We start from the raw sequence: 23,585 nt of genomic DNA on the forward strand, positions 1-23,585 counted from the left end.
CTCTATGTATCCCTGTATCCCTGTATAGATCTGTGTATCCCTGTATCAATGTATCCCTGTATAGCTCTATGTATCCCTGTATAGCACTATGTATCCCTGTATCAATGTATAGCTCTATGTATCCCTGTATAGATCTGTCTATCCCTGTATCCCTGTATCCCTGTATAGATCTGTGTATCCCTGTATCAATGTATCCCTGTATAGCACTATGTATCCCTGTATCAATGTATCCCTGTATAGCTCTATGTATCCCTGTATCAATGTATAGCACTATGTATCCCTGTATCAATGTATCCCTGTATAGCACTATGTATCCCTGTATCAATGTATAGCACTATGTATCCCTGTATCAATGTATCCCTGTATAGCTCTGTGTATCCCTATTGCAGTCCATGCACTTTGCTCTTAGCACTAGAAGGCAGCAGGTGTCCGCCCAGTGACTGACAGCTGGCCGTGATGTCACTGTGTGGGCGTGTCCGGAGAGGAGTTCCCTGCTCAGGCTGTCTCCAGTGTGTGTGAGTGTGACCTGGGAGAGCAATCAGCTGGTGATGATGGGATGCAAACATCAGACCTGAGCTGGTCCATACAATAACCAGGGCTGGATGAGGGATCAGGATGCATCCTGCTGCACCAGCTTGAGGAACAAAGCATGGAGGAGGGAGCAGCCCTGTGCTGGGATGGTGTCTGTGACAATGGTAAGTACCTTTTCAGGATGCTTCTGTTTGCCATTTATTGCCCTCCAATACAATTATCTCATCACCAGACACAAAGAGGATTGCACATCCTTATCTGGCTGTAAAATTGCCAAATGGGATCATCTGATTGCATCTCTGCAGTCACAAGTTCATATCTATTATAATTATTATTATGGGAAAAGAATAGAATGTTGGAGCATTCTCACAATGTGTCAGGTAGATCTTATCACTGGGGCTCACTGTGTTTCTACCCTGCCCCCTGATGTGAAACATCACCAAATTATAATATTAACTCTTTGCTGTCCTCTTTGCTGTTTTACTTAACCCTGTAGGTGCCAAAAGTAGTAGGCAAAATATGCAGTAATACCTTCCAGTCTCAAAACAATAAAGGTGACTTATTTTACATAGCAAGAGTTATAGGGGAAGCTGTAAATTGTTGTTGTAGTTATCTTTAAAATTTTGTTTACAATTGTTTTTCAAAATAAGGAGCAATTTCTCTAATAGTTAATTAAAAGTATAGAATATGCCAGATAGTAATATGGCATTATATATCCCAATAATATCTCTAATGATTTGCTGTGAATACAATACAGTAATATCAATATATGCAGGTATAAAAATGCTGATACTTTATCAGCAACAGAAAAGATAAAGATTAGGATCAGATACTGGTTTAATAGAGAATGTATTTTAAACCCTTCTGCATGGCATTAAGCTTTGGATGTGTTTAGTTGGTTTAAACAACAAAGAATGACACTGATTTATTCAGTGAATACCGGATTGGAAACCTAATTCATGCCAAAATAAGGAAGATGTGACTACATCTGAATTGAGGAGTTTTTCACAACCTCTATTGTAGTTAAATATTTCCCACAATATATGATTTTTATATAAAAATGTTGTAAGTCACTACAATTCTGCATTTAGTGAATTACCCCCCTTGTTCTTTAACCCCTTAAGGACACATGACATGTGTGACATGTCATGATTCCCTTTTATTCCAGAAGTTTGGTCCTTAAGGGGTTAATCACTAATTTGCACCCAGTATTGTTCATTTGTAAAATACAAAACCCCTTTATTTATTTAAAACAGTCGTTCCATGGATTATAAGTTTGTTCATATACATTCTCACAACCCGCTTTGTTGGTTGGTTTCTTTGTGAAAAAAGGGTGTTTAGTCAATACACAAAGAATTAAGCAAAATAAGGCTTTTTATAGCAAAAGTGTAACTATAGAATTATAGAAAATGTCTAAAATCAGCACTTATTGCCTTAAGTTTTCAGTTTAAAATAATTTGCTGTTTAGCAAATAACTCCAAAGTTTTCTCATATAGTATCCAGCACTGTGGATTTTGTTAAAGTTCAATAAATGCAATGTAATTATAATTTTATTTTATAACACTACACAATATGTTTAAGCTGTGTAAGTAAATGACTGTAATACTGTCAGTAGAACATATATAACAAAATATTGGAGTGATGCAAATACATTCTAATAAGAACAAGGATTTAAACTTTAACAATGAACAGTTCTGCATAATATGTTGGAGCTCTATAAAAAAAAGCCACTTGCTTTAATACTTTTTAGGAAACCGTGATAATAATTTAATTGGACCTGTAAAACATTGTTGAATGTAAATGCAATATACATATGTTCATACATTTAATAGACTATATGCTATAGTCAAGTCAAAGGAAACACTTATTACGAACTTATGTATGTCATTCAAAAATTAATTCTTCATTCACATAAAATCTCAGATCTTGTCATTTCCTAAAAATAACTGTTTCACACTTTTAATTAGTTTAATTAGTTTCTATGTAATATTGGTGTTTCTATGTAGTATTGTTCAGTGAATGGTTTGAAGAATTTTAATGAATTTGTTTTTTTTCTCAAGCAATTTCCTTTATTTATGGCCGTAACTAACATTTTATTTAAAAATGTCAATTGTATGCCAAATATATTGTGGGCGGTGTGTACAGGTCTGATGTTTCATTCGTTGAGAAGTGAATATGCTTGACAGTAATGGGGGTATTCAATAAAGTGGAAAATGTTGGGAATTCACTTGTTTTGCTTTCAAAACCATGAATACATTTTGTCAAGAAAACAAAATACCTGACATAAAAGAGCAGACATTTTCCACCTAAGATACTATGTCCTAAAACTTTGAAACTTTACTTTAAATTCACATCGAATTCCTCACACTTCAGACTTTATTTTATAGCCTTGCTGCTGTGTTGTCAGATGTTGGTGCAATTAGTCAAACGCGGAATAAGAGAGAATTGTTTGAAACAAACTCCCCCTGTAATATTTCTCTTTTTAGATATTCTGCAAAAGCAGCCTTCAGCAAATGCATAAAAATCACATGTTATGCTTACCTGAAGCTTTCATTTAGGCCTAGTTTACATCACAATCCAGGCACTGTGCATTGTCACGTGAAGCATTGTGGGAGCACAGAATAATGATACCCGTAGCCTTCATAGTTTTTATTATTATTTTAAAAGCGCCAACATTTTCCTCCGCGCTGTACAATGGCTTCACAAGTTATATAAATAGGATGAAGTCACACGTTTGACTTAAAGGTAGTGAGGGTCCTGCTCAAACAGGCTTTCAATCTAAAGAGTTTTTCTTGCCAAAGCAAATATATATATATATATACAGTTGCTACCAAATCCCAATGTGTTGAATGGAATTAAAGTTCTTAATGGCTTTGATAAACAATGGAAGGACCAAACTGTGCATCCCAGGGCAAGCACATACAGAATGTACAGCTGAGTGAGCTAAATCTATTGGCTTAGTCCTGCAACACAAATACTTTGCATCAATTCCCCCACCCCACTCTAGTAGGTTATAGGGTACATGTTAAAAAAACAATGGTATGGGAGTTCTGTACAGGTGGAGGAATTTCAGCTCTAAATTGTTTTAGTGAAATTATCAATAATGTGTAGATATACGTTTTCACTTATTACTGTATCCAATCAAATTCAAAAATACATTATTTTCATTTGGGAGGAGAGAAACATAACAATTTAAAATAAAGTCTAATACGTTAAATTTATAGTAAGTAGGTTGACAAAATATGTAAATGGTGAAATATAAATCTGAATCAGATCTTGTCTCGGTGGAATTAAAATGCACAAAAATGACAACTTTTCAGGTAAATTGAAGAATTGAATATTTACCTAATGCTACTGAAATCATCTGCAAAATGTGTAGTTCAAATGTCAGTGCTGTGGTCTGTATTGCACAAAGGGTAGATCGTAAAAAAGAGCGAAGCATTATGGGATGCTAACACTGCACTGTTGGTCTCATATATACACGCACCTTCTTCAAATACCATATTATTTTACCTTTCACTATTTATTTTGTTTGCTAACTGAATGAAGCTAGGAACTGAAATCTTAAAGCGGCACTGTCACTGTAACGGATCGCCTGGCACCCCGACTGGGTACCTCCGTTAAAGGATGCTCCTAGCGCTTCCTGAGGACTCCAAGCACTCTGGCAGACACCACAATCACCGAATCAGAGAAGCATAGGAATCCTCTCAAGCCTCTGAATGCTGTAGACAGTCGAATAGGAACCATACGAATAGGTTTGCACTCCTAGCAGTCAAACTGGAACAGCATGCAATAAATCCTCCCCCAATAATGAGACGACACTTCACTTTGAGGGTTAAACAGGAACTCTGGACTGGCTCATCCAGCCTGGCTTTTATTTCCAACTCACACATACAGGCCCCACCCAGGGGGAGGCATAAAATAACCAATCCGAGATATGGTACAACCCACACATCCCCTCCCCTTAGCCTGAGAGATAATCCACTTATTATACAGTTTAAAACATAACTTTTACACAATATCTGTAACTTCAAAACCATACATCACATTCACATACAAATCACATATTCAGACTCCGCATACTTTAAACATAAACACTTCCAAAATTCAGGCAAATCCCTCCAGTGGATCAAAAGTTACACGGAAGTCCTTTTATGACCTACCGCAAGCACATTTTCTTGCCCAAAACAGTTCCATAGATTTGGGCTGTGCGGTCGGTCAATTCCTGGCATAAAAACGGCTAAGTCCCATTCGAAGTGTGCCTGTACTTCGACTTTAGTCGAAGTGTCGAAGTGGAGTTGATGTTAAGGGTCGGCAGTGTTCGAAGTTAAAATGGCCGCCGCCACGTGGTCCTTTGTCCGATACCGGCCACTTCGACAACTTCGGTAACTTCGGTAACTTCGACAACTTCGACAACTTCGACAGCTTCGACAGCTTCGACAGCTTCGACAGCTTCGACTGTGTCCGAAGTGCCATATACAAAAGTACCAATCTGTCCCCAAAGTATTTAAAGGGCTAGGGACAGTATTATACAATCCACATGCCCACAAGTAGTTCTTAAAGGGTCAGTACATTATGGTAGCAGTCCATAAGCCCCAATTCAGTCCCTTAAAGGGCAATATCTCCCAGGGACCATAATCACTGGGCAGGAGGCTAGCAACCAGGCTTCTCCAGTTCTCAGTGGCGAGGTTGGTTTCGCCACACTTCTCCCCTTTACCAACTAGACTAACAGGGTACCTAACCTCTTGCCGGTCAGTGCCCTTGTTAGTCCAGCAGCCCACCCACAAGACAGAAACAGCAGTACAGCCCACCTGCAATAAATGGCTACTACACCTGGGTAAGGGAGAATCTTGCCCATGTCCAGGTGCCTTACCACGGCTGTGTGGGGGACTGGTAGGCTGCCTTGGTGGGTTGCTGAGGGGGCAGAGACCAGCGGTACTCTGTCCTGGTGCCAGCACTACCACGGGAGTAGTCTGGTTGGAGCCTGGTTGCTGGAGACGGGCTGTCTCCCCTTTAGGTACACCGCTCTGTGGCTGGGGGACAGGACCGACCGTCCCTACCCCTTGGGCTGTAAGTGCAGAGACTACGGTCCCATCTGCACAGTTGTGGGGCTTAACATCTCCCCTTGGTGGGTTAGGCTGCTGCTGGAGAGAGGGTGTAACAAGCTCCTCTCTCTGGACGGTAAACTGCCGCTGGGTAGAGGGGTTAGCCGGCTCCTCTCCCGGACACTCTCTCTGCTGGTGGAGAGGGGGACCAGCTGTCTCCCCTTTCATTATTTTGTCCTGCTGCGGGGGTGTGAGACTGACGGTCTCTGCTCCTTGCAGGACACACTGCCGCTGGGGAAAGGAGACTGAGCTCTCTATTCCCTGCACATTACTGATCCGCCGCTGGGGAGAGGTGGTAGCAAGCTCCTCTCCCATACATACTTCCATACTCTGTGGAGGGAGACCGACTGTCTCTACTCCCAATACAGTGTCCTGCTGCTGGGGAAAGGAGACTGGGCTCTCTCTTCCCTGCTGGACACTCTGCTTCTGGGGAATGGAGACTGGGCTCCCAATTCCCAACAAATCACACTGCCGCTGGGGAGGGAGGACGACCCCTTCAGCTCCCTGTAACTTGGGCGCAGAGACCACGGTCCCATCTGCGCTGGTGTGGGGCTTACTGTCTCCCCTTGGTGTGCTAAGCTGCCGCTGGGGAGAGGGGGTAACAAACTCCTCTCCCTTACACACTTTCAGCCACTGGGGAGCAGGGCTGACCCTCTGTACTCCCTGTAGGCAGGGCGCAGAGACCACGGTCCCATCTGCGCTGGTGAGGGGCTTACTGTCTCCCCTTGGTGAGCTGTGCTGCCGCTGGGGAGAGGGAATAACAAACTCCTCTCCCTTACACACCTTCAGCCGCTGGGGAGAGGGGATAACGGGCTCCTCTCCCTGCACCGTAGACTGCCGCTGGGGAGCAAGAACGGCACCTTCAGCTCCCTGTAACGCACACTGCCGCTGGGGATCTGGGCCGACTGCCCAGCATCCCTGTAGGGCCGGTAGAGAGACCGCAGTCCCATCTCCACCTGCCATCTGTGGGTCTTCCCAGGACCAATCTGTGAGGCCCCTCAACATTTGTGAGTAAGGGCCACCTGCTTCCCCACCTGGCAACTCTGGCTGCTGCTGGGGATCTGGGCCGGCTGCCCAGCATCCCGGTGGGCCCGGTGGAGAGACCTTGGTCCCATCTCTACCTGCCTGTTGTGGTTCCTCACAGGACCAGTCTATGAGGACCCCCACTTCGGGTTCCTCCCGCCGCCTCAGGGAAAGACGGCTAACCTCCTCGGATGCAGCCTCTACTCGGCTGCTGTAACGCTCCTGCTGCTGAGCATACTTCCTCTCTTTCGCCAACCGGAATTCTCGGTCCAGCCTTGTGTTTCGCTCGGCCATGGCCTGGTTCCAGATCACCCGGCGTGTCTCCATGGGTATATCATCCCCATACTCGGCCACTAGCTGCCTGAAATTTGATGATCTGTGTAAGTCTTAAAGAAACACTATAATGTTAGGAATTTGTATCTTTATTCCCGTTATAGTGTCCCTATCCCTAGGACTATTATCATTTGGCACTGAGAGGTTAAAAACCTTCCTTTACTTACCTTGTTTCCTCTCCTTAGGTGAGGTCACAAAGTAGAATGTCCTCTTCTGGCGGGGTCCAAACCTGTGCTCTTCAAAGACGAGCATTGGGGACCTAATGTACATGCGCAGCGAGCAGCAAGCACCACGGACGTATTCAAACTTTCCCATAGGTAGAATATAATCTATGCTTTCCTATGTGGCTTCCCCATCAAGTTTTACTCGGTCTGTGCAGTGGAAGCACTTCTAGAGAAGTGTTTTCATTGCAGGGTTAAGGGGAAAGGGACACTGCACCCAGACAACTGGGTCACTATAGTGTTCCTTTAAATTTATACCAGTTTGACTGTTTTGTGGAACTGAGAGCCTTTTTTTTTTTATGGCCGCAAACAGTTAAAAGGGGTACCGGAATGGTGCCGGAATGTTAAAACATTTTGCATCTTCGTTGATCCCTAAATATATTTTAACACCTTCCATTCCTTAAATGTTCTATTTAATGTTTAACCCGAAATTATGATCTTTCTCTTTGAGTTGGTTAGCAAATTACTTTTTGTAAACGTGCTAATCAGAAATTAGTTTTGTTCAGAATTATAGAAACAGTTTGGAAAGTCTAGATGTCTCCATTCTCCAGCAGATAACTGTATACTTTCCAGGAATTATGGAAATGGTGTTTCATTATAAATGAGAATCATAATAATAACCTAGATATTTTTAGTGTGCCTGTTCTCACTTCTGAGATTTATTCTTTGCTATTGCTGGATTTACTGGTGAGTGTTAATTGAAAAGTCATTTGTGAAAACTGCTAAGATCAAGATCAAGCTGTGACAGAGCTTTTCTTGAAAGGGAGGGGGAAAAAAAAGCAAAACAAAACAAAAACATGAATTTGCCAAGTTTGATAAGTCAAAACTGGAACAAGATGGTTAAAGTGGAAGAATCATCATAGCAACCACAGAAGTTTATGTGCTTCTTCACATTTAGCACCGTACCACAGGATTGCTCCAGTTTTACTTCAGTACATAATATCTAATAAGATTTACATTGAGCTGTGTGTTTCTGGTTTTGTGTAGTCCTAGATTTAGGTCCTGGACTCATTTTGATAATGCAGGTGTATCTTCTCTATCTTAACTGTTCACACAGTGTAGTCTTTAATAGGCATTAGAATTGTTAGCAGAGATTGCAGTGTATATTTAGTGATCTGTAAGGTTATAGAGAGACTAATGGGCATCAGGAAACCTAGTAAAACAGGAGATACTCTAGTGAAATGAATCGGTTGAGGCGACTGAAAAATAAAGATATAGCCTTCAGAAATTTCATTTTAAAGCAGCTCTGTCACGTATTTACAAAAATATATGTTCTACCAGTCCCCCTGTGCTGCTCCCTTTTTTTTTTTTAATGATTATGTGAAAAGTTATACATAAGGAAAAATAGGGCACACCTTAGGAAGGGCAGAGGTGGTGATTTCCAGTAGCCACCATTTTGAAAATACTAAGATGGCAGAGATTTAAATAAAGATCCAGCACGACTGACACAACTTGGAATAAGGTAAGTAGCATGGCCACTAAATGTTGTTGGGAGAGTTGAGGGGGGCTAGTATGAGGCATAACATTTTTCCCATAGAGGATTGGGGGAGACTTTGTGTGCCAGAGCCACTTTAAAGCGACACTTTAACCCCCCCCCCCTCTCTCCAAAATGAGTATTTCTCGTAAAGTTACAATCTTTATGAAATACTCACATTGACGGTGTTGGGATTTCACTGAAATTCCAATGCAGTCAAAAAATATACTAAGGCAAAGTATGGACTACTACTTTGTCAAGTTATGTTAATTTCCTCCAGCCTTTCCGTAGTGATGGTTGTAGGGAAAAGTCTCCTCCAGAGACCACAGTTTTGTACGCTCTCACTTGACATTGGCTCCTGCCAGGAGGAGAACAGGACCAGCAAGAAGACCATGGTGGCCACCGCGAGGGACAGGTTCAACTAAGTATAACTCACCGTCCCTTGTACCCTGCATCCGGACATCCCCTGTCGGGTGTCTTTGCAAGTAATGCAAAGACCAAAGGCAGTGCCTATTCGAAACTTAGGACCTACTTAATGGTCTTCTTACACTGCCCATTATATACAAGACACATTTATAGCACTTGCAACCCTGCAAACATTCTGGTATTGTACTGCAGGTATGGATAACCTGTCTTCACATGACTCTTTGTTGATAAGCCCTTCCTTATCATTGGCTTCCTTACAACCATTGGCTGACTGCTAAGGAGCAAAATGACAACTTTAGTGCAAATATTGAATTATGCAAAGCTAACATAATTCAAGCAGAGATAGGAGTAATTTTCCCAAATGTTAAAGGACATTTTGGGAGGCAGGTAGTAATTTGGCCATGGATGGACCATAATGTTTCGAGGACCTGAATAGGTAGCACATCCTCCATGAGCCTCATCATCATTGTATCTGCTGTATCAACCTCCTTAAACTTGCCCCTGGGGAGCTATAGAAGCATGTATGTTGACTTGTGCTATGCTATCATATGTCCCAACCCACCTCTTGTTCGGAACGGATTCTTTTTTTAGCATGGTGAAAATCTTGAGATTTACATAGCATCTGACACATTCAATGTCATTATTTAAAGAAGGTATGAAACAGGGGCCTGAAAGTATCAGCTTTGGTGCCATTTCAGCCCCCTACTACAAAGTGGTAGTCACCCCCAGGTAAATTAACTTTGAGACCCCTGGTATAAAGGTTTAGGTAAGATGTTTATTTTTTTCCATTTCTTTAGTTCTAATTCAGGGCACTTCTATGTCTTTTCCCAAATTAACAGCTACAATATTGTGAATGTTAAGTATTTTGAGATCCGTGTACACTAGTGTGGATCGTGCATCTACAGATTTTCTTTTACATCCCATGGGAAATCTGTAGGGAGGGCTTGAGGTTTAGAGAGGTTAACTTTGCGGACTGAGACCATCCTAAATTCATTTAGTAGGCTTTGTAGCATTGGTAATGAGGATGTTTAGTTGAACATGCTAAATTTTAGCAAAATGAATGTCTATGAAAATAGTACTTCTGGCAAAGTCAAATTGATGAAATTGGAATATACCAAAATGCTTTATTCTCATTATCTAATATGAGGAAAGCAGAAGAGAAAAAGTAAAAGTGAGAATTATTTTTATTTTTTTCCAAACACATTATCGAGGAAGTTGCATATTTTGAGCTGATAATCTACTCACACCCTACAATTAGCATGTCGTTACAGACACCTAGATCCTGCAAGTTGCCAAGTGTATTTGGGAATTTGAATATCAATCAAAAACATTTTCCCTTTTAATGTATGTTTCCCACCTACTGTGTGTTGTAAAACCGATCTTTATCTTTCTTTATTACATTTTTGACAATGACAGAAGTAAATTAAGTATTCAAGATGTTCATGTCTCCTAACATGATGAGGTATATTTTTGGGATGGGATAGGTTTTGGCCATAGTGAGGGCATACTGTGGGTGACAACCCTGAAAAAATGCTGATGTCAACCTATATACTAATGACATGGTTGGCTGGCTGCCATAACAGGTTAGGTTCCCATGGCTACCCTTGTGCAAAACCTTTCTGAACTTACAGTAGGGGATTCAGGGGCAATGAGATGAGATTGTCTCTGCAGGCTCAGCAGTGTAAACACTGCCTTTTCTTACATTGCTGCCTAATGTTAACTCTAGTGGGTGACACACGGACAGCACTAGAGGGACTTCCTGGTTGAGAATCTGCAAAGATTGCAGGACTGAAGTGCAGCTGATTGGCTGAGATCAGCCATGGGGGAATAAGGTGAGTATATTTGTATATCTACGCTATAGAATGTTTCCTTCAAATTAAAGGATGACAAAATAAATAAAAATAAAAATTATGTAAATGTGCACAATTTCCATCTTTTTGTAAATCCTGGAGCATATATATTTTAATTACAGAATTAGTTTTATATATATATATATATATATATATATATATATAGGCCTTGCAAGCCTTTGTTATGAGTGTTCATGGATATATGGGAAAATGTTAAATTATTTAGTATCCTGTTTACATACAAATAGAAGAATGTGGCCTGTGATTGTGACACTCCATGTACCTCAAATTTACTCTGCTAGGAAAGGAATATGGCTACTCCCGGGACCTGATTTTGTAGGCTATAGTCATGTATGTTCGAAGATAAAAAGCTCTCACATCAAAAAGCATGAAGGTATACAGCACAAAATATGAGACGTATTTCACACAAAGTAGTGTCAACAATAAGGCAAGTTATAGTTATACAATGGAGTCAATATACAATGATGAGATTAGAGTGAAGGGAAGGAAAAGGAGTGATGTGACATCTAATAAAGTCAAGGGAAATGAGGAGAGAGAGAGGAAGGGAGAAAAAATGGGTGGAATAATGAGCAGTATTAAAGGGGGCAGCCCGCCTGTCCCATCATGCATCCCCATCCAAGCCGCCCAGGACACCTGGATCTTCCACATCACTGGGAGCCGGTCACACTCCACCACTCGTCTGGCGGCCCCCAACGTCCAAAGAAAGTGGGAGCATCTTCATGAACCACACTATCACCGGTGCTGTCTGTTGCTCCCTTACCTCGTGTCTCCTTGGCCACCCAGATCCCCCAAATGCTACATAGCTCAGAATCTCAAATTAAGCATGGTATCGGTCTCCAGTATCCATGTAACTCACACTCCTCAAACATATTAATGTTATATTCCTACATATAAGTTTACATTTTATATGAAAATAAACATGTTTCAGTATGTAATATAATTATGATAATTAAATAATAACTCTTTCTTGGTGACATTAAAATGTTTGTTTTTTTCATTCATGTGTCATTCTTTCATCCGATAGGCAATGAACAAGCTGAATTGTGACGATGGTCAGGTAGATGTTGGACCCAAGTAAGGGGGAAAAAAATGAAAACAAAGCTTTGTTGTAATGAGTAGTGACAAATAATACCTTTAATCCTCCATCAGGACAGAGAACATCACTACAATTTGCTGTTCAGTTAGAGAGCTTAAAATATGCAACAAATGCTTTCGTAAATAATTTTAGGGCTATGACATTTTTTCCTTTTTTAGTTTTTCTGGGCAGTTGATAGCCGGACCTAATTTAGTAACTGAATACTATTGAACCTACATGACAGACAATACAAATCATTTTCCTTATCTCCCAAACAATCCCTGATTGTGATGTGCTTTAGTGATGTCTAATTTAAAGGGCCTTTATCATTTTAAAGTCAAAACCTCTTTTTTTTATAATGTAGCAGTCAGTGTTGATTTTCTTAGACCTAAATGAGTAATTTTAGTGTTATGTTTACTTATCCTCTATATAGTCTGAAAAATAAAATTTAGTATCCGCACCAATATACTTACCTCTGTCCTGTAACAGTGTGCCTCCGTCTTGACCTGGACATCTCTGCGTTGTCTCTCCGTTAATCATTGTCATAAGCTCTGTCCCTCACTTTTAGCATTACATTAGCAGTCCAGAGATTGATAAAGCTTGCTATAGAAGTTATAAATACCTTTTATTTTAGAAATATTTTATTTAACTGTAGTTACTGCATGTCGGCATTATAAATGCAGACATTCTAGTCACATTCTATTGCCGTTTTCAGTAAGCCTCACTGCTAGTAATGCCTTCAGGGTCCTTACTTATAAGCAAGCTATTTGACCATTTTTATTTATCTAAAACCTGTATGTGAGAAAATAGCAGACCCTGTGTGAAATATTACAAAATAAAGGTCACTGTATGCTGACAATTTATACAATATATTAACAAAACTACTTTGTGCTATGCCTGATGCATATCTGTGTACATTTTGAGGTGAATTTCGAGCTGAATAGTTCATTTCAATTAAACTTTGCTTATACAAAAGAATATTTTTATATCGTGTGTCTTGCTTTTTAAAATGGTTTTATTTGCTTTGATGCATGATTTAAGGTTTAAATTTAGTGCCATATAAGTGACATGTAGCATTTACATGGATTTAACTATTAGCTATTGTAAAAATGGCAGCTCCATGCAACGCATATGTTGTGCTTTGCTGCTAAAATGGGATTGTAGCACACACTGTATTGCGTGCTGAAGTAGTATTAGGGACTCTGTAGTGTATCTAGCCATGGAGATGCAGTCCACCCAAAGCTTACCTAGGCTCATTGTGTAGTGAACCGGGGCCATATCTGCTGCATCCCACGATGTATACTCTTTGTAGCTCTAATACGCGGTGTTTTTGAGCAGATTAGCTACATTTCACAGAGGGTTTTAGATGTGTATATTTTAATGTCAGTATTTAATAAAGATTGTCATTTTTAGCCTTTTCAATGTTCCGATCACTCCTGGGCTATTTTCCAATTTCTATTCAGGAACTTTCTTTCATGTGTGTTTTGATTCTGGATTTAGCGATTTAACTTCTTTGCACTAGGCAAAAGACTAGTGTTGAGTTTTGACGGATAGTGGAAGGCCGATAAAAAAGTAGGAACAAGATTGGAAGCAAACCTATGGGAAGCTTAAGATCGTGAAAAAGTGGGGGAGCCACATAGGGCACTACTTAATAAAAAAGGGCAAAGATATATGAGAAATCAGAGTTGTTTATGGCACTGCAAATCACCATAAGGTATTTTTAATATGTATTCTTGATTTAATAGAGATCTAATAAATTAAGCAGCAGGCAGCAGCATACGTCAAAATGCCAAAAAAGTTGCAGTAGTCAACATGTCAACATGGAAGATGATAATTGGGTTGATGGACCTTTAAACATGTCTCAATCCTGACTTTAGTATTTTGCATCATTTCATCAAACCTTGAAGTCACCTTATTACTTGTTCATCAGCAGTTTTAATACCATGCTTGGGCCAGCAGTTATATTGGTACAGTGTAAAATGGCAGAATCCTTGTATTTGTATATTACATTTAGCACACAAACAACCTAAATAATGTTTAAAGTGGAATTGCCATGTTTTTTCATTTCTTTTTTCTTTCTTTATAACCATTTATAACTTATATCCTCCCCCCCCCCCCCCCCCATCAGTGTGTTAATAGTGTGTGTTAATGGTTGCAATATGTTGTTAAATAAATAGTTGTATTATGTCATAATAAAATGTAATGTCCTTGTAATGGTACGTGTTTGTTAAAAAGGAGTAACATATAGGGACCATAGGGACCACTTTGTCCATTGTAAGTGCCAGTTTATAGCAGAACGTGACAATAGGTGGAGCGTTAAGTGTCTTCTGCCTTTAAATCATGCAATTTCACACAGGTGATTTTGCCACTAAACAAAATGTAAACTTTGCTCTAATGTGTAATAGGCATGTGTATGGGAAAAAATTTCGGTTCGCTTCGGAACTTCGGTAACTTCGGCACTTCGGTAACTTCGGCACTTCGGCAACTTCGGCACTTCGGAACTTCAGAATTTCGGAACTTCTCTTGCAGCCGCTTGGTAGATAACTCCCTAATTCCATTCCATTGACTTTGGATTTACGATTACAGTTTTTGTTTATTTTATAGGACAATTTTTTTTTTTAAATCAGCATAAATATATAAGCACTGTATAATGAATGCATACAAATTGTGGTAATAGAAAAAAATTCAAAGTTATAAAAGTGGAAAATCATCTTGGAAACCATTTTTTGTATACATTGTCTCACTCTACACATTCATAGATTGTACCCTATGTTTTTCTTTTTGCTATTTTCCACTTATATATGTTTAAATGTTTCTATAATAGATCTTGTGTTGCCATATAGACGACGCTGTTGTTAAACATCTCTATAGAACAATATCATTTGGACATAGCGGAATATAGTGAATGGTTGATATGTAATGGTTTTCCTAACTCGGGCTTCTAATATTGCAAATAATTATTCTTGGCCCGTAGTATTTATTTCTGTAGAACAGCAAATTGACAGCAGGTCTGACCTTTCATTGAGTTAGATTCAAAGACCTACAGCTGCGGCTATCAAAGGGCTTCCTCTCTGTTTTCCAAGGGCCGCAACAAAGGGTTGATTAATCAACTGTTGTGAAAATTAAGATGCTGGCTGGTTGCTATGAGTTTTAATAACTATATGCAAGGTTAAAAAGGATATATAATGTATTTACATTACATTGAAAAAGTGGCAGTAACACCATTTTAATGATCTGTCACTGGACGCTTTTAGTCTGCTTAGTGATCTTAGTACAAGCCCAGATTAATTTCCTTTTTTGGGGCCACACTTCCAACATGCTTTGTTCCTGTGTTCATGTATCATCTATGCAGATCTGGATCTGCAGATCTTTGCTCACTGGTCATTATGCACAGTATGTATCCATGTATGAATCTGTATTATCTATGTGAGTATATTAACCCCTTAAGGACCAAACTTCTGGAATAAAAGGGAATCATGACATGTCACACATGTCATGTGTCCTTAAGGGGTTAATACATATTAATGTTCTTAAAAAAACAATCTCACCCAACATCCTCAACCTAACCCTCCTTAACTCAGGAGAAATATTAGTTCTCTGACCTCTCATCCATCCCTACCTTTTCCTATCCCTCTCTGGCTATCTTCTTCTACAACACAACACTCACATCTTCCCTGGACACTGCAGCCCCAATCAGACACCACAAGGAGGATTCACCTCCAACAGTGACACACTAAGTCGACCCGCTACCTACAGATATGCTCTCCGTCAGCTAAACGCTGCTATAGGAAGTCTTGCACCTTGTCAGACTTTTATCATTTTGGGCTTATACAGAGTAGTTCTCACCCTTATATATAATCATATTTTTCTTCTCTCATTAGTTCATGCTCCCACAATCCTAGGCATCTCTTTCTTTGATACTTTCAACTCCTTTCTTGGCCTGCTGTGGCCAGCCCTCTAACCTTTCAGCTGATAGCTTTGTGTGCTATTTTACTGACAAGATTAATCTGTAAAGAAATTAATTCTCCCCGTTTTGCGCATCTCTCTTAAACTTGGACTGTGCCCTTCCAACCCTCCAGGTGGCTATGCTGCTCCTTTCCTCTCGCCCCACCAGTTGTCCACTTGATCCCATCCCATCTCACCCTATCAGACCTCTCTTTCCTTATCTTGTGCTGTCCTTAACGCATATCTTCAACCACTCTCTTCTGACATTGTCCCTGCTCTCCTTGAACATTCTACTGTCTAAGCTATCCTATAAAATCTATCTCTTGAACCGCCTTCCTAATGTTACTACCAGGGCTGGCCTTGGACCTTTAGGCGCCCTGTGCAAAATATTTTCACAGTGCCCCCTGGCCACATCCCTCTCTGGCCACTTCCTGTTCTCTGTGTCTAGTGCCAGTGTGTTTGTAGTGTCAGTGTTTGTGATTTTAGAGTACGTCTACGTTGTATTAGGTGAGAATCTGTGGGGAATGTCGGTTTCTGTGTGTAAAAATATAGATGAAACTGTGTATGTTTGTAACTGTTTGGGTGTGGTCGTGTGTGTAAATGCAGAGACTGAAAATGTGCATACATTTAATTTTTTTTTAACTAGTTTGCCTTTTTCTCGCAGGTTTATATCTCCTTATATTCTCACATATCTTTCTCCCTTATTTCTGCTTATTTGTCTCTCCTCCATTACTCCCCAATGTGTTTCTTCCCATATACCGTATTTATCGGCGTATAACACGCACTTTTTTCCCCTGAAAATAGGGGAAAAATCGTGGGTGCGTGTTATACGCCGATATCCCATAATTACTTACCTGTCCTGAAGCGTGGGCCGGCTTCACAGCGCGCACCGCGGTACAGGAACTTTAATTTCAGGTTCCGGTTTCCGGCGGGACTGAAAGGAAGTGTGCACAATAGTGTGCACACTTCCTTTCAGTCCCGCCGGAAACCGGAACCTTAAATTAAAGTTCCTGTACCGCGGTGCGTGCTGTGAAGCCGGCCCACGCTTCAGGACAGGTAAGTAATTATGGGAGGGGAGAAAAGTACACTATGGGAGGGGAGGGGGAGGAAAGTACACTATGGGAGGGGAGGGGGAGGAAAGTACACTATGGGAGGGGAGGGGGAGGAAAGTACACTATGGGAGGGGAGGGGGAGGAAAGTACACTATGGGAGGGGGAGGAAAGTACACTATGGGAGGGGAGGGGGAGGAAAGTACACTATGGGAGGGGAGGAAAGTACACTATGGGAGGGGAGGGGGGGGAAGTACACTATGGGAGGGGAGGGGGAGGAAAGTACACTATGGGAGGGGGAGGAAAGTACACTATGGGAGGGGAGGGGGGGAAGTACACTATGGGAGGGGAGGGGGGGAAAGTACACTATGGGAGGGGAGGGGGGGGAAATACTATGGGAGGGGATGGGGGAAATACTATGGGAGGGGAGGGGGGGAAATACTATGGGAGGGGAGGGGGGGAGAATACTATGGGAGGGGAGGGGGGGGAGAATACTATGGGAGGGGAGGGGGGGAGAATACTATGGGAGGGGAGGGGGGAGAATACTATAGGAGGGGGGGAATACTATGGGAGGGGGGGGAGAATACTATGGAAAGGGGGGGACACTATGGGATGAGGGGGGAATACTATGGGATGAGGGGGGGGGATACTATGGGAGGGGGGGAAATTTCCTGGAATTTCTTTCTAAAAATGAGGTGCGTGTTATACGCCGGTGCGTGTTATACGCCGATAAATACGGTAGTTCCTATGTTTATCATTCTACTCATATTGACACTTGTCTATTTTAATCCATCTCTCTCCTGCTTGTCTATTAACCATCCTTCCCTCACTGGTGTCTCTCACCTAGCCTTTGCTATAACTGTCACTCATGCTCTGCACACACATCTCCATACTTGTATCTATCACTCATTTCCCATCACCAGTTCTAGTTTATCCTGTATCCTATTTGTCTCTCCTTATACCAACACTTTCCAAACTGTGTCTCCCCCTACTTCTAGCCCAGCTGTTTCTCTTTTATATCCACACATCTCTCACTTATCCCATCTGCCCAATTTCTAACCACTGTTGTATCCCCATTATCCCCATGTGCTTCTCCCAGTTCTAATCTCTGTTGTCCCTATTCCACCCCATTCCTCAAGTATTACCTCTTTTGTATCCCTATTATCCCCCTGCCCCCCTCCATTTCTAACCTCTATTAGCCACATGACACCCACTTCATCATCAAAGTCCTTCTGTCACACTGTCTCCCAATCTCTATTTCCCTCATACTGTGCTTTCATCTCACCCAAAATGTGTCCATTTTATTAACTTACCATTTTGTGCTGGACAGTTGTTAATCTTCCTGTGCACTCCCTCGCAGAGCTGCTCAGTGGCAGGCAGCCATTCTCTATGTGGGAGTAGAGAGCATAACTCCGCCTCCCATGACTCACTGAATCTCCTGCAGACAGTGTGAAGTCAGAAATCCCCTGTGTGCACTCTCGGTCTCTGACACTAACAGCAAGGAAGACACTGCAAGGAGAGCTCAGCTAGTCTTCCATCTGCAAGGTGAGAGGAGAGTCCTGGCACCTTGCAATCTCTAAAACATCCTGCCTGTCAGTAGAACTTGCAAGCTGTGTCGGCCCCATGGCGCCCCTGGTGCCATGGGGCCCTGTGCGGCCGCACAGCTCGCACACCCCTAAGGCTGGCCCTGGTTACTACCGTCCCATATCTCCTAAATGTTCTGCAACAGCTCGTCTAAACATCTGGCATGCTTTCTCATCTCTTACTCTCTCCTTGACCCTCTTCAATCTGGCTACCACCTTTCCAGTCTACTGAGACTGCTCTGATTAAAGTAGCTAACAATCTATTTGTGGCTAAATCCAAAGGCCACTACTCCATACTGATAATTTCTCGCATTGATTACTTAAATTCTCTCCTAACAGGAGAAACTGTCAGAAACTGCCTCGCTACAGTTTGTATTTAATACTGCTACAGAGCTAATTTTTCTCTCTCGCCGCTTCTCTCACACCTCACCCCTCTTTCAATCCTTGCATTGGCTCCCTGTACACTGTAGAATTCAATTAAAAATACTAACCCTTACCTATAAAGCTCTAAACAACTCAACACCCACATTTCTTCAATATGTCCCTTCTCCTGTCCGCTGCTTGCACCCTTACTGCTAACTAGCGCTTGCAAAATGTCTCGCAGGAGGCTCGTCTTCTCTGGAACAGCCTGCCACCATCAGACTCTCCCCTAGTCTTCAATCTTTTAAGAATTCCCTCAAAACACACATCTTCAGAAAAGCTTACGGCGTCCCATAACAGCTTGTATTTCACAAATCTATCTCCTGCTCTCTTAAAAGGCAACACTCTACTTTCACCATTTAATTTTGCTAGTTCCCACACTATCATTTGGTTGCTACCCCACACGCTGCCTTTATGTGTTTTTACACCTCATCTCTTCTAGATTGTAAGCTCTTTCGAGCAAGGTCCTTATTAACCTATTGTTCCTGTAACATTTTGTAATTGTCTCATCTATTGTTAATTTTCGACATTAAAATATAAAGCGCCGCGGAATATGTAAATTATGATAATAATAATAATGAAGGTGATTTTATTGTGAAGGTCTGTGTCAGGAGTTGTTTAGAGCGCATGGACGTTGGATTTTAATAACATATATTCACCCTCCCCCTTTATGATGTGCATTTATCCTAATTATGTATCATAATTTAAAGTAATCATTCATTATAATTTTTTAATTATTATTATTGTTCATTTTTTTTTTTTTACAATTGATAGTAGTTTGCACTTATTTTCACCTTTTCCAGTTAATTTAAGCAGAAATTAAAGGGTCAGTCTAGGCACCATAACCACTACATGCTAAAGGAGTGTTTATGGCCCCATTAGGCTGGTTGTGCATTTCCCCCGTTCTTGGTAAGGTCAAGGTCAAGGTCAAGGTCAAGCACAGAGTGGAACTGAAACGTACAGACTATAACACAACAAAGTCGTATCCCGGTCCTTGGTCGGGCTAATGGTTAAGGAGTCAGAGAGAATGCCGAGGTCAAGGACAATGGTTATCAGAGTAGACGTGAAACACATACAGAGCCCTCTTGGGTGTTTCACCTATCTTTTTTATTTCTCCCTCCCCCACTTCCAGCAGGCACAGGGTTCTATTTTTGGACTGGTGATTATTGTTTTGTGGTATGTTTACTACTTTTTCTGTATTTTGGATACCCTGTTATTTATGAGGTTTGCCTGCTATTTTGATGTCATGTTATACTTTTATATGTAATAAAGATGCACTATTTATGATTTATCTTGTGGATACTACATGGATGAGATGACAGTGGGTGTGGACCTTTTGCGGCGATGTGGTGTTTTTAAAGTGGTTATGAATAAATGGTATTATGGTATTATGATATGATTGTTTTATATATTCTCCTGTTTCCACATGATAACTGAAAGAGTGGAGATGGCTGCAAGATTTTAAATTAAATCGTCACTCCAGACCCCTAAATAACTTTAGCTTGCTGAAAAGCTTTATGTATGAAGAGTGTATCCTCTTTTTTTTTTTTTTTTTTCATTTTGCAAAAAGTTTAGATTTCAATAGAAATTGATACTTTTCTAAATTAACCTGGTTACACACCCTGGCTTTCAAGCAGACAACAGGTAAGGTTACTTCCTGGTTTCATTAGCTCAATGCAGCTGACCGCAAGAGGCGGCAATTGCTCAGAGCACCTGACTTAAAATGACTTCTCATTGAGCTATATTGGGAAGTCTGTGATTGGACGGCCACAGAAAGTCTGGGCGGGGTTAGAAGGTGAGACCTTCCAAAGGCAGCAGACAAGAGAACTGCAGGTTTTGCTAGCTGGTTTTAGATATATCCCCAATAAAAATATAAATGCACGCACATTTTTATTTTGAGAATATCTACATAACAGTGATTTTTATTTATTTTTTATTTGGGCAGTGGAGTGTTCCTTCAAAATAACCAATTACATATATACCGGATACTTTTCATTTACTAATTTTAATACTAATTATATTTTAGCACTGAGTTGTTGTTGTTTTTTTTTTTTGCTGTGAAGTGACTCACTAAGGATTTCAATGCATAGCCCGCTGAGAATGCCTGAAAGGTCTACTGGACAACCCATCCTTGCTTGTCAAATCCTAATGGTGGCGACACAGCTACTGAACATGTAATAGCTTCGCCGAGTTCCGTGACATCTCTCATTCGCAGCTGCAAACCAAGCTATTGAAACCATTACAAACCACCTTTCCTAGTAGCTAAAAAGAACAATATCCAATATTAAAATCAAGATCACTATGGCATTAGGTTACTGTACAAAACATTTGAAAACTGCATTTCAAGAGTTGGAGACTTAAATAAAAACCTTTCAATCTGGTTTTCTATCATCCACTGTTTAGTAAACAAGCATTTCCTTTATGTTTTACTAGGTTCACAATTCATGCATTTAAACTAAATCAGAATTTATCTGAAAAGTAAGATATAAAACAATTCTGTAATCATTTTAGCATGTTATGCACCGTATAGCAAATGAAAGTTTAATTCAGCTTTTTTTTCCATTTGTAGTGTTTATTTTTTTATTCTTCTTGATATATCAAACATATTGCATCCATGGTGCTTATTACAGATAGAAGTGGATGCATGGATAAGTCTTCCAGCTGAAGTGGTAGAGGTTAACACAGTTAAGGATTTTAAGCATGTGTGGGATAGGCATAAGGCTATCCTAACTATAAGATAAGGCCAGGGACTAATGAAAGTATTTAGAAAATTGGGCAGACTAGATGGGCCGAATGGTTCTTATCTACCGTCACATTCTATGTTTCTATTTCCATGTCAATCAATAGCAAATTACAGTATTGCTGTACGAGCATCCCCCACCATAACCTCCGAGAGATTGTCTGTATTATTTAACATGATTCAGCCATGCTGGTTGCAGCAGTTTTGTCTCTCATCCTCCAAACATTAAATAAATATTACACATTCCCAGGGTAATTCATCTTAACCGACAGCAAGCTAGGGTTTGTTATAGGTGACACAAGAGGCATAATAGAGTCATGTGACCTGTGTACCTGCTTGAAGCCAGCATTTCATCTTCATCAGAAACCGCTTGCTATTAAGTATAATAAGATGCAAGAAATGTCACAGGAAGCGATATGCTAAATTCCCAGGCTGTCCGGCTATAACCTGCCCAGTCTGGAGATTCATAGATAGCTGATCATTGATAAACGGGCAGCTAGCAAAACACATTACCACCAGAGCTGAATTTGTTAATGGGTTGTTTTCATTTTCCTTGTGACATTTCTATGGGACTTTCTGTATTCACTAAGAAGGAATAAAAATCCCCAGGGAGAAATAATCTCAGATTCTTTATTATTCAATGGTTCCCATTCATGTAACAGTGCTAATTAATGAAATTCTGCAGATAGTAGCAAGTTTTTGATGATTCTGGAATTATTCTACACCAAGCATGTCAAACTCGGCACCTGGCCGGGGAGGAGAGGTCTCTGGGAGCTTAGTCTTCCTGGTCATTTCTGCTCCCTCACGCATGTCTTCTGCAGTGATGATGGGTGCCGGAATATGACGTCATTCCAGCACCCGGCATCACTAAACTGCGTGCGTGAGCAAGCAGTTAGGAGCAGGAAGACTGAGCTCCCAAGAGAAGATCCCCACTGGACCCCAGGGAGAGGCCCCACATCAGCTCCGAAAAATAAGGAGCAATAAAGAAAATTAGTGTGTTAGTGTGTGCAAGAATGTGGACATGTGTGTGTGTGTTACAGTCAGTGAGTGTGTATCTGTCAGTGTGTGTGTGTGTGTCGGTCAGTGTGTGTTGGTCAGTGTTGTGATGGCCGCGGCTGGACAGTGGAGGACCTGGAGGTGCACGGAGGCACGCAACGCCGCATCACAATCCGACGTGATGTCAACGTGCTCCACCTTCACAGGATTTCAAAGAGTAGTGGGAGGATCCGCTTTGGCACATGGTGTGGACGGCGCCATTGGGGGTATACCAGAGGCTGGACTCCAGAGTCGCATACTGGCATCGGCAATGTGAGTGTCTGCTTGTTTGCTAATGTTGTAAACAAGGGCCTGGGTTTAGTAGAGGGTGGTGCTGGCATTTAGTATAGAGGGGGGAACTGGGAATTAGTACATAGGGGGGGACTGAGGTTTAGTAGAGGGTGATGCTGTTTTGTTTTTATACTGTACTTTTCAAAACAAACGTTTTTATGAAGATTTAAGGTTTTGTGTTTTTTGTGACCCACTTAAACTTAAACTTTGTTTATGTGCCCGTGCTAGACTTTGACAGGCTTGGCCTAGAACATCCTATGCTGTCGCTAACCCACGCTCTCTTTGCATTACACAAATTGTTGTTATAGTGGCAAATACCATATCTGCTTTTTGGGTAATCAAGTTCTTGCGAGTACCATAAAGACTGAGAATGTAGTCACATGTCACTTTGATATCCTGCAGTGTTACCTGGTGGAGTTCCTTGATGCCAGTAGTGTTGAGAACTTGCCTCTCAACAGTCCCT

General features: G+C 41.1%; 1 protein-coding gene across 2 annotated transcripts in view; it reads left to right on the top strand.

Moving 5' to 3' along the window:
- Positions 1 to 506: 506 nt before the first annotated feature.
- Positions 507 to 23,585, top strand: part of MAPK4 (mitogen-activated protein kinase 4) — a 126,454-nt gene continuing 103,375 nt past the window's right edge. The window contains exon 1 of one of the 2 annotated variants that reach the window (XM_063453891.1): positions 507 to 695. Coding sequence is in view for 1 of the 2 variants with exons in the window: in XM_063453892.1 (XP_063309962.1) it covers positions 603 to 695 (93 nt within the window). In the remaining variant the exon portion in view is untranslated. The remainder of the gene's footprint in view (positions 696 to 23,585) is intronic. The other variant, XM_063453892.1, reaches the window with a different exon arrangement.

Source organism: Pelobates fuscus, chromosome 5 (assembly GCF_036172605.1).
Source record: "Pelobates fuscus isolate aPelFus1 chromosome 5, aPelFus1.pri, whole genome shotgun sequence".
Classification (NCBI taxonomy): domain Eukaryota; kingdom Metazoa; phylum Chordata; class Amphibia; order Anura; family Pelobatidae; genus Pelobates; species Pelobates fuscus.